At 53.6% G+C, this 12,536-nt stretch overlaps 1 protein-coding gene across 1 annotated transcript; it reads right to left on the bottom strand.

The window, feature by feature from the left end:
• Nucleotides 1-245: 245 nt before the first annotated feature.
• IGFBP4 (insulin like growth factor binding protein 4) lies at nt 246-12,219 on the bottom strand. Its single transcript, XM_059147894.1, has 4 exons — nt 11,431-12,219; nt 4,019-4,176; nt 3,148-3,282; nt 246-1,471 (listed from the first exon to the last, which is right to left on the bottom strand). The coding sequence occupies exons 1-4, from the start codon at nt 11,777-11,779 to the stop codon at nt 1,337-1,339; spliced, it is 777 nt and encodes a 258-aa protein (XP_059003877.1). The 5' UTR covers nt 11,780-12,219; the 3' UTR covers nt 246-1,336.
• Between the last annotated feature and the right edge of the window lie 317 nt (nt 12,220-12,536).

The raw sequence follows: 12,536 nt of genomic DNA on the forward strand, positions 1-12,536 counted from the left end.
ACCAGGAGTCTGAACACAGACAGTATGACTTTGGGGACAGGGAAGCTCCCTAGGAGGAGCCTGCAGGGAACAGGAGGGTGAATTGGTTGACTCTGCAATCCTCTTACCATGTAGGATAGGTCTAGGGACCACATGATGACCCCCCTTCCCACCCCTGGTGCATCTCTGTCTCTAATTATAAATAAATCAACCAAACACAATTGTCTAGATTTTTTTTTTGTTTGTTTTGTTCTGTTTTGTTAAAAAAAAAAAAAAAAAAAAAAAAAAAGACAAGACATCATGGCCAACTGGTAGGTCCCTAAGTCTCCTTCCATCCAGTCAAGTCAGAAATGCCTGGAGGATAGGGAGGTACAGGGAGGGAGGCAAAGCCACAGGCAGTGAGGCACTGGAAGGATGGAGTCATCCTGGTGACTTTGTGACTGTGACCACAAACAGGGGAGGAAGCAAGACCCTAGACAAGTCCTTTACCCCCCAGCATGTGTGTCCTCTGTTCCATCTGGCACATGCAGTCCCATTGCGTATCCTTTCTTCGCACTCTGAATATTCAGAAATGGGCCCCACCTCCCCAGCGCTCTATCCCGCATGACTGCTTCTGACCTTCTTCCCTCCCCCACAGCAGGGTCTGGGCAGCCAGGCAACAAACCATGTGACACACCAGACCCAAAGGTGGGCTTGTCTTATAGGTCCTTCCCGGTGGAGGGGCCTGGGGAAGAGAAGAAGGGGAGCCTGGCAGGTTTGAGCTTTGGAAGTGGGTCTGGACTCCTGACCATCGAATCATCTGCCACCCCACACTTTCCCTACGGCCTCTACCCTCTGACTAAATTGAGGGGAAGGACAATAATAGTACAAGGTACAAAAGTCAAGGTACATGTCTACTTTGCTTCTCTGATTCTGGAAATGGGACTTCTCTTCCCCCACAAGCTTGTGCTCAGCTTATAAGAAGTGGCCTCACATGCCCAAATCAAACAAAGTCAATATAAGAGCCCCCAGGACTAAAAAACTAGAGCTGGCATGTATATGTTGTCAATAAGTGTTTTTAGATGGCTGGCTGAATGAATGAATGATTGAATGAATGAATCCAGGATCAATTTGGAGATACACCAGGGGTCCCCGTTGCCACTCTTAGACCTCTCTGACTATCTAAGCCCAAAGATACCACTAGGCTTTTGCTCACCCCAAGGGCACACCCATGCACACACACATACACACACAGAAAAAGGGAAACTTCTGGGCCAGAGACAGAGCTAAGACTCAGACCCAGGCTCCAGGTCAGGTCTATAGCCTCTAGGGGCTGGGGGCCGCAGGGGGCACTGAGCCCCCTGCCTCCTGGCAGGGCTCACTCGCGAAAGCTGTCAGCCAACTGGTGGCAGTCCAGCTCCCCTTTTGGCTCCAGGCCCCCCGGAAGCTTCACTCCCGTCTTCCGGTCCACACACCAGCACTTGCCGCGCTGCCCATCTAAGGCCGGGTGACACTGCCAAGACAAGGGTGTGAGAGGTCAGTTCCCAGGCAGTCTGCCCCCGTCCCACCCCAGCTCAAGTCAGACAGCTGATCCCAGATGGCCTCTGAGGGCAGAGGCTCTTTCATGAGTTCATGGAGTAGACAGAGCTTGGCCAAGAAATGAAGGTTGTCTCAGGGGCCAGCATTGGTCTAGGGATAAAGGGCTTAAGTGTCAGAATGTTCAGTGGGAAAAAAACTGGGGGAAGAAAACACATAGAACTATACAACACGAAAAGTGAACCCTAAGGTAACTTATGGACCAATTTTAGTTCCTTAATTTGTGGTAGCATATGTACCACACTAAACCAAGACGTTAACAGGAGAAACTGGGGGTGAGGAGTAGATAGGAATCCTGTACTTTCTGCTCGATTTTTCTGAAACCTAAAACTGCTCTAGAAAATAAAGTCTATTAGCTCTTTTTAATGAGGGAAAAACATTTTTAGAAATTGGTCAAGGATGGGGTTGCCTGGGTGGCTCAGTCAGCTGCGCATCTACTCTTGGTTTTGGCTCAGGTCATGATCTCAGGGTTTGGAGATGGTGCCCTGCGTGGGGTTCCTGAGATTCTCTCTCTCTTTCCCTGTCTCTCTCCCCCTCCCCCTGCACTTGCTTGCACTCTCTCTCAAATAAATAAATAAATAAATAGAAATTTTTTTTTTTTTTTTTAAATGGGACAAAGATAAAATTCGTGTTGGGATAAAGCTTGCAGGTAGGTTTGGCACTGGTTTGAGAGGCCCTTTTTGGTTCTGCCCTCATAACCTCCTCATGCCATCCTGGGATTTGCAGACCTGGGAGCAGCCCTGCTTTTCCTATCTAGGTGTCTAGCCCACTTTGTGGATCTATCTATAGAGCACAGAGTGGGAGAATGTATGTATCTATGCCCACAAAGAGCTGGAGAAAGACCCAGGCCAGGACTCCCCAGGTCACACCCAGTATAAGGCTCTGCCCAGATGTGCCACCCTGCCAAGTAAGCCCACCTCTTACAGGTCAGAGTTGGGGCTGAGGCAAGCCAACCTTGCCGAATAGCCCAGCCTCCTGCGGGGTTATGAGAGGAACCCATGTTCCAAGGGAATGAGGGAGTATGGAGGTTCCTGCATTCATATTTTCTCCCCTGTCCCACTCCTTCCTCTGCTTCCATCCAAAGCTCCCTTTCCCAGCTGTCAGATCTGGCTTTACCTCCATCCTGGCTGTACCCCAGGTGGTTTGGGGGAAAGGGCAGGCTGAATTTCCTCCTTAAATCTTCACGACTGAGCCCCTCCATCCCCAAATGTAACCTGAGACATTCTGTGGCAAAGGAGAACTACTCATAGGACGGAGTACAGTACAGGGAGTGAGAGAGTGCGGGGAGGTAGAGGTTGGCAGGAGTGCTAAGTGGTAGATCCAGAGGTGATGGAAATAACCCTGGATGGGGAGGCAGGACAGCTGGTCTGCCGTTAACTCACGCTGTGACTTTGGGCCTCAGTTTCCTCATCTCCAAAATGAGTGCGGTAGGCAAAATAAGCTGAAACTGTAAGGCTGGGGGAGGGTCCAAGGGGTTAGGTGTAGGTGGGAAAGTTCCCTTGCTGAGATCTCCATCCTGGACCATCTCGTGGAGAGACCAGGCATGCCCCAAGAGCTGAAGTCAGGATGGAGCCAGCGGGGATGAAGACCCACCTGCTTCGGGTGGAAGTTGCCATTGCGATCGCAGTTGGGAATGGGGATGATGTAGAGGTCCTCGTGGGTGCGGCTCTGTGAGGCGGCCAGCCGCTCCAGGGCCCGGTGCAGCTCACTCTGGCAGGAGCCCTGGGGCTAGAGGAAGGGAGAATGAAACCGCTTAGCAGAAGGGAGAGAGGCAGGAAGACCAAGGCTGGGGGTCAGATCAGAACTAAAGGCCCAGAAAGGAGGCTCAAGGCCCAGAGGCCAGGCAAGACCCAGGGTTCAGGGGACCCTGGTGGACAGAGCAGGACACTAACGAGAGGATCCTGAGCCAAAGAGCTTCTAAAAAGGAAGGGTGTGAATGGAAGGGACCTTGTAGGGGAAAGTGGCTGTGGAAACCAATGGAGATGGTTGGGAAGGGAATGATTTCTAAGCAGGAGGGATAGCGGACATCATACAATTAACAACTTGGTAAGAGCTGGGCATGGATCCATCAGAACCATTCATCAGAAAGGACATTAGCCAGACTGTGGGGCAGGGTCTCCAGGCCCCCTGCTGTGGCCAGCGTTAACCCCTTAGTTACTGAAAAAGTCTGCATGGAGAATCCAAGAGAAGAAACACCAGGAAGCTTGGAGCAACCACTATTTTTACACACCAGTACGGAAGTATTTCAGTACTTAACAATTACTTCCACTGCAGCAACATGTAGAACTGATGAACAGGAAAGGAAGTTCAAGGAAAGGAATGAGGATTGTTTGGGTCCTGATGATGCATTCTAGGTGCCTCTTGCACACAGTTTGGCATCCAGTGAACATTTGCTGAATGAACATAATCCAGATCTAGTGGGGAAGGGTGTGCACATGCGCATTTGTAGGTCAGAGGTCCTCACCACAGGCCGAGCTTCCTCCCGGGGCACCCCGATGACCTTCATCTTGCCCCCGCTGTTGCTGCGGTCTCGAATTTTGGCGAAGTGCTTCTGCAGGCACCTGCGGTCGTGGGCGCTGCAGGGACTGAAGCTGTTGTTGGGGTGGTCACCCTCATCCTTGTCTGTAGTCAGGCCGAGATAGGGAGAGGTCAGCACTGGGAAAGGACAGGGCAGCACACCCACCCAGCCTCCCACCTTGCTTTTCTCTTGGGGATTCTCCAGCCTGGTTCTGGGAAAGAATAGGGGACCTTGGAGTTGCGGCGGGGGGGGGGGCGGGGGGGGATGAAAGCAACACCCTCGTCTCCTCCCCATTCTCCCGGGATTTCCTCAGGAGAATATTCTTCTTAAAGTCCTTCACTTGTCCCTCACCCCACCCAGTCCAGCCCTCAGATGAGTCACCAGCTGCAGCTGCGCAGACAACAGGAGTGTCCCCTGAGCCCTGCAGGGAGGTCTAAGGCAGGCAGGAGCCTCCCCACCAGATCTCACACCCTCCTCCATTCAGCTCCTCCTACCATCCCCCACTCCGTCTGCTCTCTTTTCCTGTCTCCTGTCCTGTTCTTTTCAGCATCTGGCTGAGCCAACCAGGGGATCCTCAGGTCTGTTGGCTCTGCTACCCCTCTTCCACATGGCCAAAATCAGAATTTCCATGAGTGATGAGAAATCTGGCCCCAAAGGCTCTCCCCACTGGCTGAACAGGAGAGAAGAAGCAGGAGTGGGTGTGTATGTCTACATCTGAAAGTGTGAGTCCGTGCGTGTGTGACCCACTGTGTGGCTGCAGGACCAAAAACACCCTCACACCTCCCTTCAGTTCCCCCACCCCAATTTCTTCCATCCTTAGACTTTGGACTCCATCCGAAGTCCATGTCTATTGCCCAGAGTCAGGGCACTGGGGATGTGGAGATGGGGGTGGTGAGGCTCAACCTGCACACTCTCCCTGGGATCTCCTGAAGACTCTATCTGAACTCAAGAATAACCCGATCCCAAAGTCCCAGAATCCTAACCACTATTCCAACCTCCAGACAGCCAAAACGGGGATTCAGGGCTGAGCTGGAGAAAGAGGTTGCAAGACCTCTCTGCAGATCAGAGTCACCTCTAAAATGCTTGGGCTTGGCAGCTTGCTGCTGGCCTGAATGCAAAGCCCCTGCCAGCATTCCAGATGTTGGCAGCCAGACAGAAGGTTACATCTGGTTTGCGTCAGGATTTTTTTCCTGAGGAGTTAGCAGGTTCCTCCACGCATGGCAGCAGTCCCAGAGCTGCCTCTGGGTCAAATGGTATTTTTCCGTCTAGCCAAAGTTAGTTGGGGGGTTAGTTCTCTTTTTATTCTCCTAGTTCTGGCGGTGTGGGGGGGAAGCAAGTAGATAAAGGGAAACCAGGCAAGGAGAAAGTCTTTGTCAAGATTCCATACCCAAAGGTTATTGATAAAATTGCGTCACCAAGGATGGGAAGGTTTTGTCATGGGTGGAGGGCGGGTTTAGAAAGAATCAAAGGTAAGGAAATAAATGAAGCAGATAGATATACTCTGTCCTTCTGCATATTTAACATCCCAAGAAAGACAGTCCAGAGGGGACTCGTCTCAGAGATGACATCAAGTTCTTAAGGGTCAACCGAGGAGTATCCACTATAGCAAGACCTCCCAGCGATGTGGGCAGTAAAAGATGTGGGTAAATTTCGGAAGACCAGGATTGTCAAGGGAGCCGTAAGAAGACGGACCCCAAACCCTTGGTCAGAACCAGAGAAATGATCTGGGATCCAGGCTCTACCCTAAAGACCCTCCCAAGGAAACTTTCTGGCCAAAAGGCCCAGAATAGCCAGCGATCCCTGCCCCTGCATCCACCTTGCACAAAAGCCTAAGACTTTTGGAGGGCTCACAGTGTTGCAGGGGTGTAGGCTGGAGGTAGATAATGGAGAAGAAGAGGAAATGGAAGAAATAAAAGAATTAGAGCCAAATTTTGAAACAACAGAGGCTGAGCTGAACTGAGCCATGGACAAAAGCACCACCATTTTACCCGGAAATGACTGGAAGGAATCACAAGGACTCATGTGCCACAGCCCATGATGCTAATTCAAGCGGCACCCTTGGAACCTGGAAAAGGTTTTGGTCTTTCCTTTAAGCTTGCTTTCTTTTCATGGCCATAAAGGGAAGCACTACTTTGCACAATAACACTTGTTTCTCTTGGTAAGTGGGCAGAATGTTCTCAGGTTCAAGAAGTAAGCAAGAGTTTTCTTAACAAACGGAGGTAGAGAGTCTCCCATCCTGAAAGTGTGGCCCATCAGAGTGGTAAAGGCCTCAAGAACCTAGAGATCTGGAGTAGAAATATAACCGCAACTAGGCTTTCCAACATTGAGTTTCCATGAGTTGAAGTTCACAAATGACTAACTCTTGGGGGTTATTAATGAATATATGGAATATTTTTTCCCTTAACTTAGGAGGCATGATTAAGGAGAACAACTGTTGGAGACGTCTGGGTAGCTCAGTTGGTTAAGCAGCTGAGCATCTGGCTCTTGGTTTAGGCTTATGTCATGATCTCAGGGTTGTGAGATCAAACCCCAAGTAGGGGTAGGACTCTGCACTCAGCACATAGTCTGTTTGGGGTTTTCTCTTTCTCCCTCTCTCTCTGATTGTGGATGCTGTCTCTTTCTCTCTCTCACTGAAACCTGGAGCTCTATGGGCCATAGGGCAAGGCTGGAAGCATAGCTTATGCTCTTGTGTGGGTAGGGCCCCATGTCACACTAAGGGGGTTATCTGGGAAAGCTAAGCAGGCAGTGTGCCTGGCCTCCCCTTCCTTGGTTTCCCCACTTCTTTGTTGTTGCTAGGCCAACTTCCTTTTTTATTTTTTGAAGAACTGAAGAATCCTACAAGCCTCCAAAATACACATACTTGAGTCCAGATACGCATCCATGCCATACTCGGACCCTTCCTGTCCAAGACCAGACTGTTTCACCCCACCAAAAGGGCACTCCACAGAGGAGATCAGTCCTTCATTAACAGCAAGCAAGCCAACTTCCAGCTGCTCTGCCACTCTGCAGATCTGGTCCCGGTCTGTCCCTACCTCGAGTCTAAGTTCAGGGAAGAATACACCAGAGAGGAAGAGTAGCAGCTCACTTACTCTCACAGGCACACAGATACACAGAGTATATCCGTATCTTCCCACTCAGACACAGGCCAGGATTCAAGAACCACAAACATATACAAACAATCACGTGTCCGGGCACTGGTCCACACAGGCACACCCACATACACTTGGGCACCTTGACCCTGCCCTGGGCAGAGACACAGAGACTGGGGGCAGGGCACTCTGCCTGCCCCATCGCTTGTTGACTTTCCATTTAATCTGTAACTTTTCCTTGCTCAGCCTTGCTTAGCAGGCGGACTGAGGATCCACCCCAGGATCCACCCCTAGACACTGGGTTTGGGAGGGTGAGGGTCATCGTAGCCTTGGGCCTCTGAAAAATGTTAACCTTCCACTCTCCAAAGCTGGCTAAATTCTTGCTACTTCCCCGCTCACTCAGGAATTCCATCCCTCTGGTCGTGCTCACCCAGGTGGAGCCCTCAATCCCTGTGGGCCCCCCCCCAGAGTCAGACCTAGTCCCCTGAAAGATTTGACTTTCGGACTTCCAGAAGGCTTATTTAGAGGGTGGGACTTCCAAGGTGGGCCAGGTCATCTCTTCCAGCCCCTGCATGGGGCTAGGCCAACAACATGCAACCACAGTGCAAACCTTGGTCTTTGCTCTAGCAACTAGGTGCCCAGACAGAGAAAAGACTTCACAGCTTTGGCACCAATGGCTGAAAAGTTCATGGTCAAAGCTAGAGGATTTCCTCTTAATGGAAGCCTGATTCCAACCCCATGATTCCTCCTCAACTCCAGCCCCCATCCCCTTCAAGACACCCAGGGTGAGGCTGTGACGTAGGTGGGCCCAGCCACCCAGACACAGGCGTTTCAGCTCACCCCTCCTACCCTGCAAGAAAGGCTTTTTCTTTCTTCCCCTGGACTCTCTCTAGAGAAACCAAGATCATCCATCCCAAGTACCCAGCCCTTACTTCAAGGTCAAGTTCAGAAGGCGTCCCCTTCACCATCATGCCACACTGCTTGCCTCAGACTGAAGGAAAGCTGATCTGTTCTTCCCTTGTTTACAGCATCAAAAAGGACCAAGTTCCTGCCCACCCCCCTCAACAACTCTGAATGTCCCCCTACTTTGCTCAGTTGCCCTAATGTCCCTCAAAAATCCCAGCATCAGAGGAGGATTTAAGTTTGGACCAAAATCTTCTCAGCTTCTTCTTCTTCTTCACCATCCTCATCATGGCTCTAACTGATGAAGCTCTTACTCCATGCCAGACACCCCAAGCCTGTGAGGCAGGTCCCGTTGTCATCTCTATTTTACAGATGAGGAAATGCAGCAGCCTGGGCGGAGGGGAAGGAGGACTTATCCCTGCAGCTCCTATGTCTTTAAATGGAAAGACTCCTGATACCCGAGGCACCAATAATTCTGGCTTTGCCAATACTAAAGAAAAAATGTTAAGCAGCCATGCTCCTCCCCCTACCTCCCCCAAGGCACAGAACTTCTGGGAAGGCCCTGTTCCCATGACATGACTGAATTCCCAGTACTGAAGTAAGGGGGACAATATTTGCTGCGTTGACTAAAAATTAACCCAGTCTGTCTGTGCCCTCACCCTGTCCCAGAGAAACCCAAGAGCACAGTTTAGGAGCTCCCCAGTCCAAGCACCGATCTTCGTACTGTCCACTCCCCCAGATTCCATGGGTCAAGGGTCAGTCCACTGATGCAGAATTTTGGACTTCTGACGCACATGTTCCTTCCCACCCCCACCTCCGGGGGCTTGAGCAGTGTTAACCCACAACATTTCGTGGCTCAGAAAGCTGGGACAGGAGGGCTCTGGAGAGGTTAGGGGCAAAGGCTTAAGATGGAAGGAGAACACCTGCTCCTGGGGCACGTAGTAAGCAGCTGGACATAGCAGACCAAGGGAAGGGACATGCCAAGTGACTGTCTGCCCCCAGTCACCTGCTGAAGCTTAGCTCTAAGAGGAAAAGGCAGAAAGAAGAGCCTGATACTCTCTGCCAAACTATTCCCAAGGCAAGAGGGTCCAAGTCTGGGGACCTAGGAGGGACACTGGCCTATTGACAGTGAAAGGTTAGAGAGAATAGTGGGGATAAGGGCTGAGCTCTGGCCATCTTGTCACACCAGAGACCCTGCAGGGCTGTTGCACAACTCTAGGGGGCACCTTTCACATGGTGCAGGGGAAGCTTCTGTGATGACTAGGAGGTGAGAAGGCACGGACACAGCTTGCCGAGTCGGTACCAAGTTTTCCCCAGGGTTCTCCAGGCTTGCCCTTTCCCTCTCCAGATCTTCGCATACCCTGCATGGGTGGAGGACAGGCAAGGAGGGAGGGGGTGGGCATTAGAGACCTGGACCCTGTAATCCCAAGGGGACATAAAGACCAATTCACATGATGTCCACAGGGCAATCACGAACTTCATACCATTTCTCCCAAAGCCTCTAGGGGATTAGATTTTCCCCCACTACAGGATGAGGTGCTCCTGCTCAGCCAGGGAGGAAGGGGTACTCAAGACCCTCTGAGAGCTCTTTTGTCCTGAGTTCAAGTCAGTGAGAGAGGAGAAGCACCCCATTCTAATCTGGTGCCAGATACATACGCACTGGCCAGTGAAGGATGGAGATATGAAGGAAAAGAGATCCCATTATACTCAGGGAGCCAAGGGTTCAGCCCTCACTCCCAGTCTGGTCTGGTACCAGTTCCGCTCCTCTCCAGCACCTATGCCCCAGGATCAGTGCCTTACTCCCTCAGGACCACCACCCCCCGCCCCCCGCACCCCCCCGCCCCCCACTTCCCAGATGTGTCGGGTGCCAGGCTGGCATTTCTCCTAGCATGTTTTTTGCTGACCCATCTCTCACTGCCTAAGGACAGGAAGGGCAGAGAGGCCTGAGGCCCAGACCCCTGGGGTCCACCTCCTTCCTGTTTTCCCTGCATCCTGCTTTCCTCCACTAACAAGCTGCAGAGGATTGAGGAAGTGGACGGTCTGGGACCCGAGGCAGGAAGCTTGGGGCCAGAGTCCCAGCATCCGGACTGCAACAATGGAAGCTTCAAGCACCAGGAAAAGAGACAGACACAGACAGAGTCACAGGGAGAGCAAAACAGTCAGAGAGGGAACAAGAAACAGAGGCAGAGATACAGAAAAGCAGACAGAGAGAATCCAAAAGTAACAGAAAGATAGGAACAAAGACAGAACGAGCAACAGTGACAGAGACACAAAGAGAAAGAGCAACAGAAAGAGGCTGAGGAGAAAGTGAGAGAAGCAGGACAACAAAAGCAGAAAGGGAACAACGTAGAGAAAGAGAAACTGATAACGGGCAGAAGACACTGGGGAAAGGAGAACCAAGGAGAACTCAGGCCTGTTGGTAGTGAAACTAGAGACGGCGAGATGTCGCAGGAAATAACAAAAGAATACGAACGACTGAGAACGATTAGAAGGAGAAACTGAGAGGCTCACTGAAAAATGGAAAAAGAGAAAGTGTAAGAATGAGTTTAGAGCAAAGGGCCTCCCCCCCCCCTCCCACCTCCCCCTCTCCCTCTCTCTCCCCCTCTTTCTCCTTTCTCTACTCCCTATCCCACACCGTTAGGTTTCTACAGCTCTGGGCTGGGAGCCAAGACTTGCTTCTCTTCCGCCACCTCAGATGACACCTGCCAGGGGAGAGGAGCGGGGTGCCCATATACCAGAGCAGGATGAGGTGCCCAGGCCTGGCAGAGAGACCTCTGTCTTCCCAATACCTCTCAAACAGCTAGGTGAGCTGCCTAGGGGCTTTGGGGAGGGGCAACTCTGATGCCCCCCACCACCAAAGCCCCTCTGATCTGCATGTCCCACTCCACCCCACCCCACCTCAATGTCAAAAAGGCTTCTTAGACCCTTTGGGTTTCAAGTGTGGCCAGGATGAGGGACATTCCAGGATCAGGAACAGAAAGCCGCCACCCCTGCCAGCCCCATCCTCTAGTTATCTGACCCCAAGCCGCTCACTTGCAGACTGCTGGCTGGACCAGGTCAGGCTATGTTCCACTCCTGCAGCAGCAACCAGGACTACCACCGAGACCTCTCTTCCCAAATAGGCACCCTTGGGAGGTTTGAGATGGAGGGCTGGGACAGTCTTCCTTGCTGGTGGCAACAGGCTGCTAGGGACTCTACAGCAGTTTCCCTGGGTGAGCCTGTCCCATGCCATTCCAGCCCTGCCAGGTACCTGTCTCCTTAACTCACGAAAGATTTTCAAGGGCTTTTCGGACTAGCTTGAAAGGGGAAGGGGTGTCTGGGAGAGGAGAACACCAGGTAGGGCACGCAAGGACAGGGGCACCTTACCAGAGGGCTGCAGGCTTTCCTGGATGGCCTCGATCTCCGCCAGCTCCATGCACACGCCCTGCCCGTGCATCAGCGTGTGCAGGGGCTTCTCCACCCCCCGGGGCGGGTAGCAGCGCAGGCCCGAGCCACAGCGAGGGGTATACACCCCGCAGGGCATCCCCTTGCCCAGGGCGCAAGTGGCGCAACAGCCGCAGCCAGGCTCCCGCACCAGCTCCTCGCAGCCCACGGGGGGGCGGCAGCGCGCCAGCTTCTCCTCGGAGCAGGGCGGGCAGTGAATGGCTTCGTCGCCCAGGCTCGGCCCGGGCCCGGCGGCCAGCAGCAGCGCGGCCACGAGGCAGAGGGGCAGCATGACCGAGCTAGGACGGGGGCGCGGGCGCGGGGCGCGGGAGCTGAGAACGCGCGCGCAGACTGGCAGCAGGGACCCAGGGAGACCGCGCCTGGCGCGCCTGGAGGACCCGACCCGGAGGGCGCGGGGAGACGGGGCGGCCCCGCGGGCGGACAGGGACGGAGCCAGGGAAGTTAGCAAGCGGACGGGAGGGGAGCGAGCCTGGCCGCCGATGCGCTGCGCCGCATCCTCGGCCGGGCCCAGGCAGCGGGCGGTGGGGCAGGGGGGGCAGGGGGCTGAGCGGCTGCTTGGGACCGGCTCCCCCGGACTTTATACCGGCCCCTGGCCACACCCCCAGAGCCTTCCCAGAGGTGGGGGAGCGGGGGCGCCGGGGGGAGAGGGAGAGGCGGCCGTTAGGGGGAGGGGGCGCTGTCCTGAGTCGCCGCCGCCGCCGCCGCCGCCGCTACAACATCTGAAAGTCCTTTTCTGCCGCAGAAGGAAGCGGAGCAGTTTGGAAGCCGTGGCAGGCGCCGAGAGCGCCTCTGAACCGGAGTCTGGGAGGGGAGAGAAAGGAGAGGAGACGCCAAGGGGCTGCTCTTTGGACCTCTCCTCCGACCTTGGAGGATTCCTCCCCTTCCCCTCCAAGGCGGCTGCAGCCCCACCCCCCGCCCTCCAAGAACGCGACCTCCTAGCCCAGACTCCCGGCTCCGCGATTCAGTCTCCCGGGCCAGAGTCCTTTCCACCCCCCCCCCCCCCCCAGTGCTTCCAGTCCCAACCACTG

The sequence above is a fragment of the Mustela lutreola genome, chromosome 15 (assembly GCF_030435805.1).
Source record: "Mustela lutreola isolate mMusLut2 chromosome 15, mMusLut2.pri, whole genome shotgun sequence".
Taxonomy (NCBI): Eukaryota; Metazoa; Chordata; class Mammalia; order Carnivora; family Mustelidae; genus Mustela; species Mustela lutreola.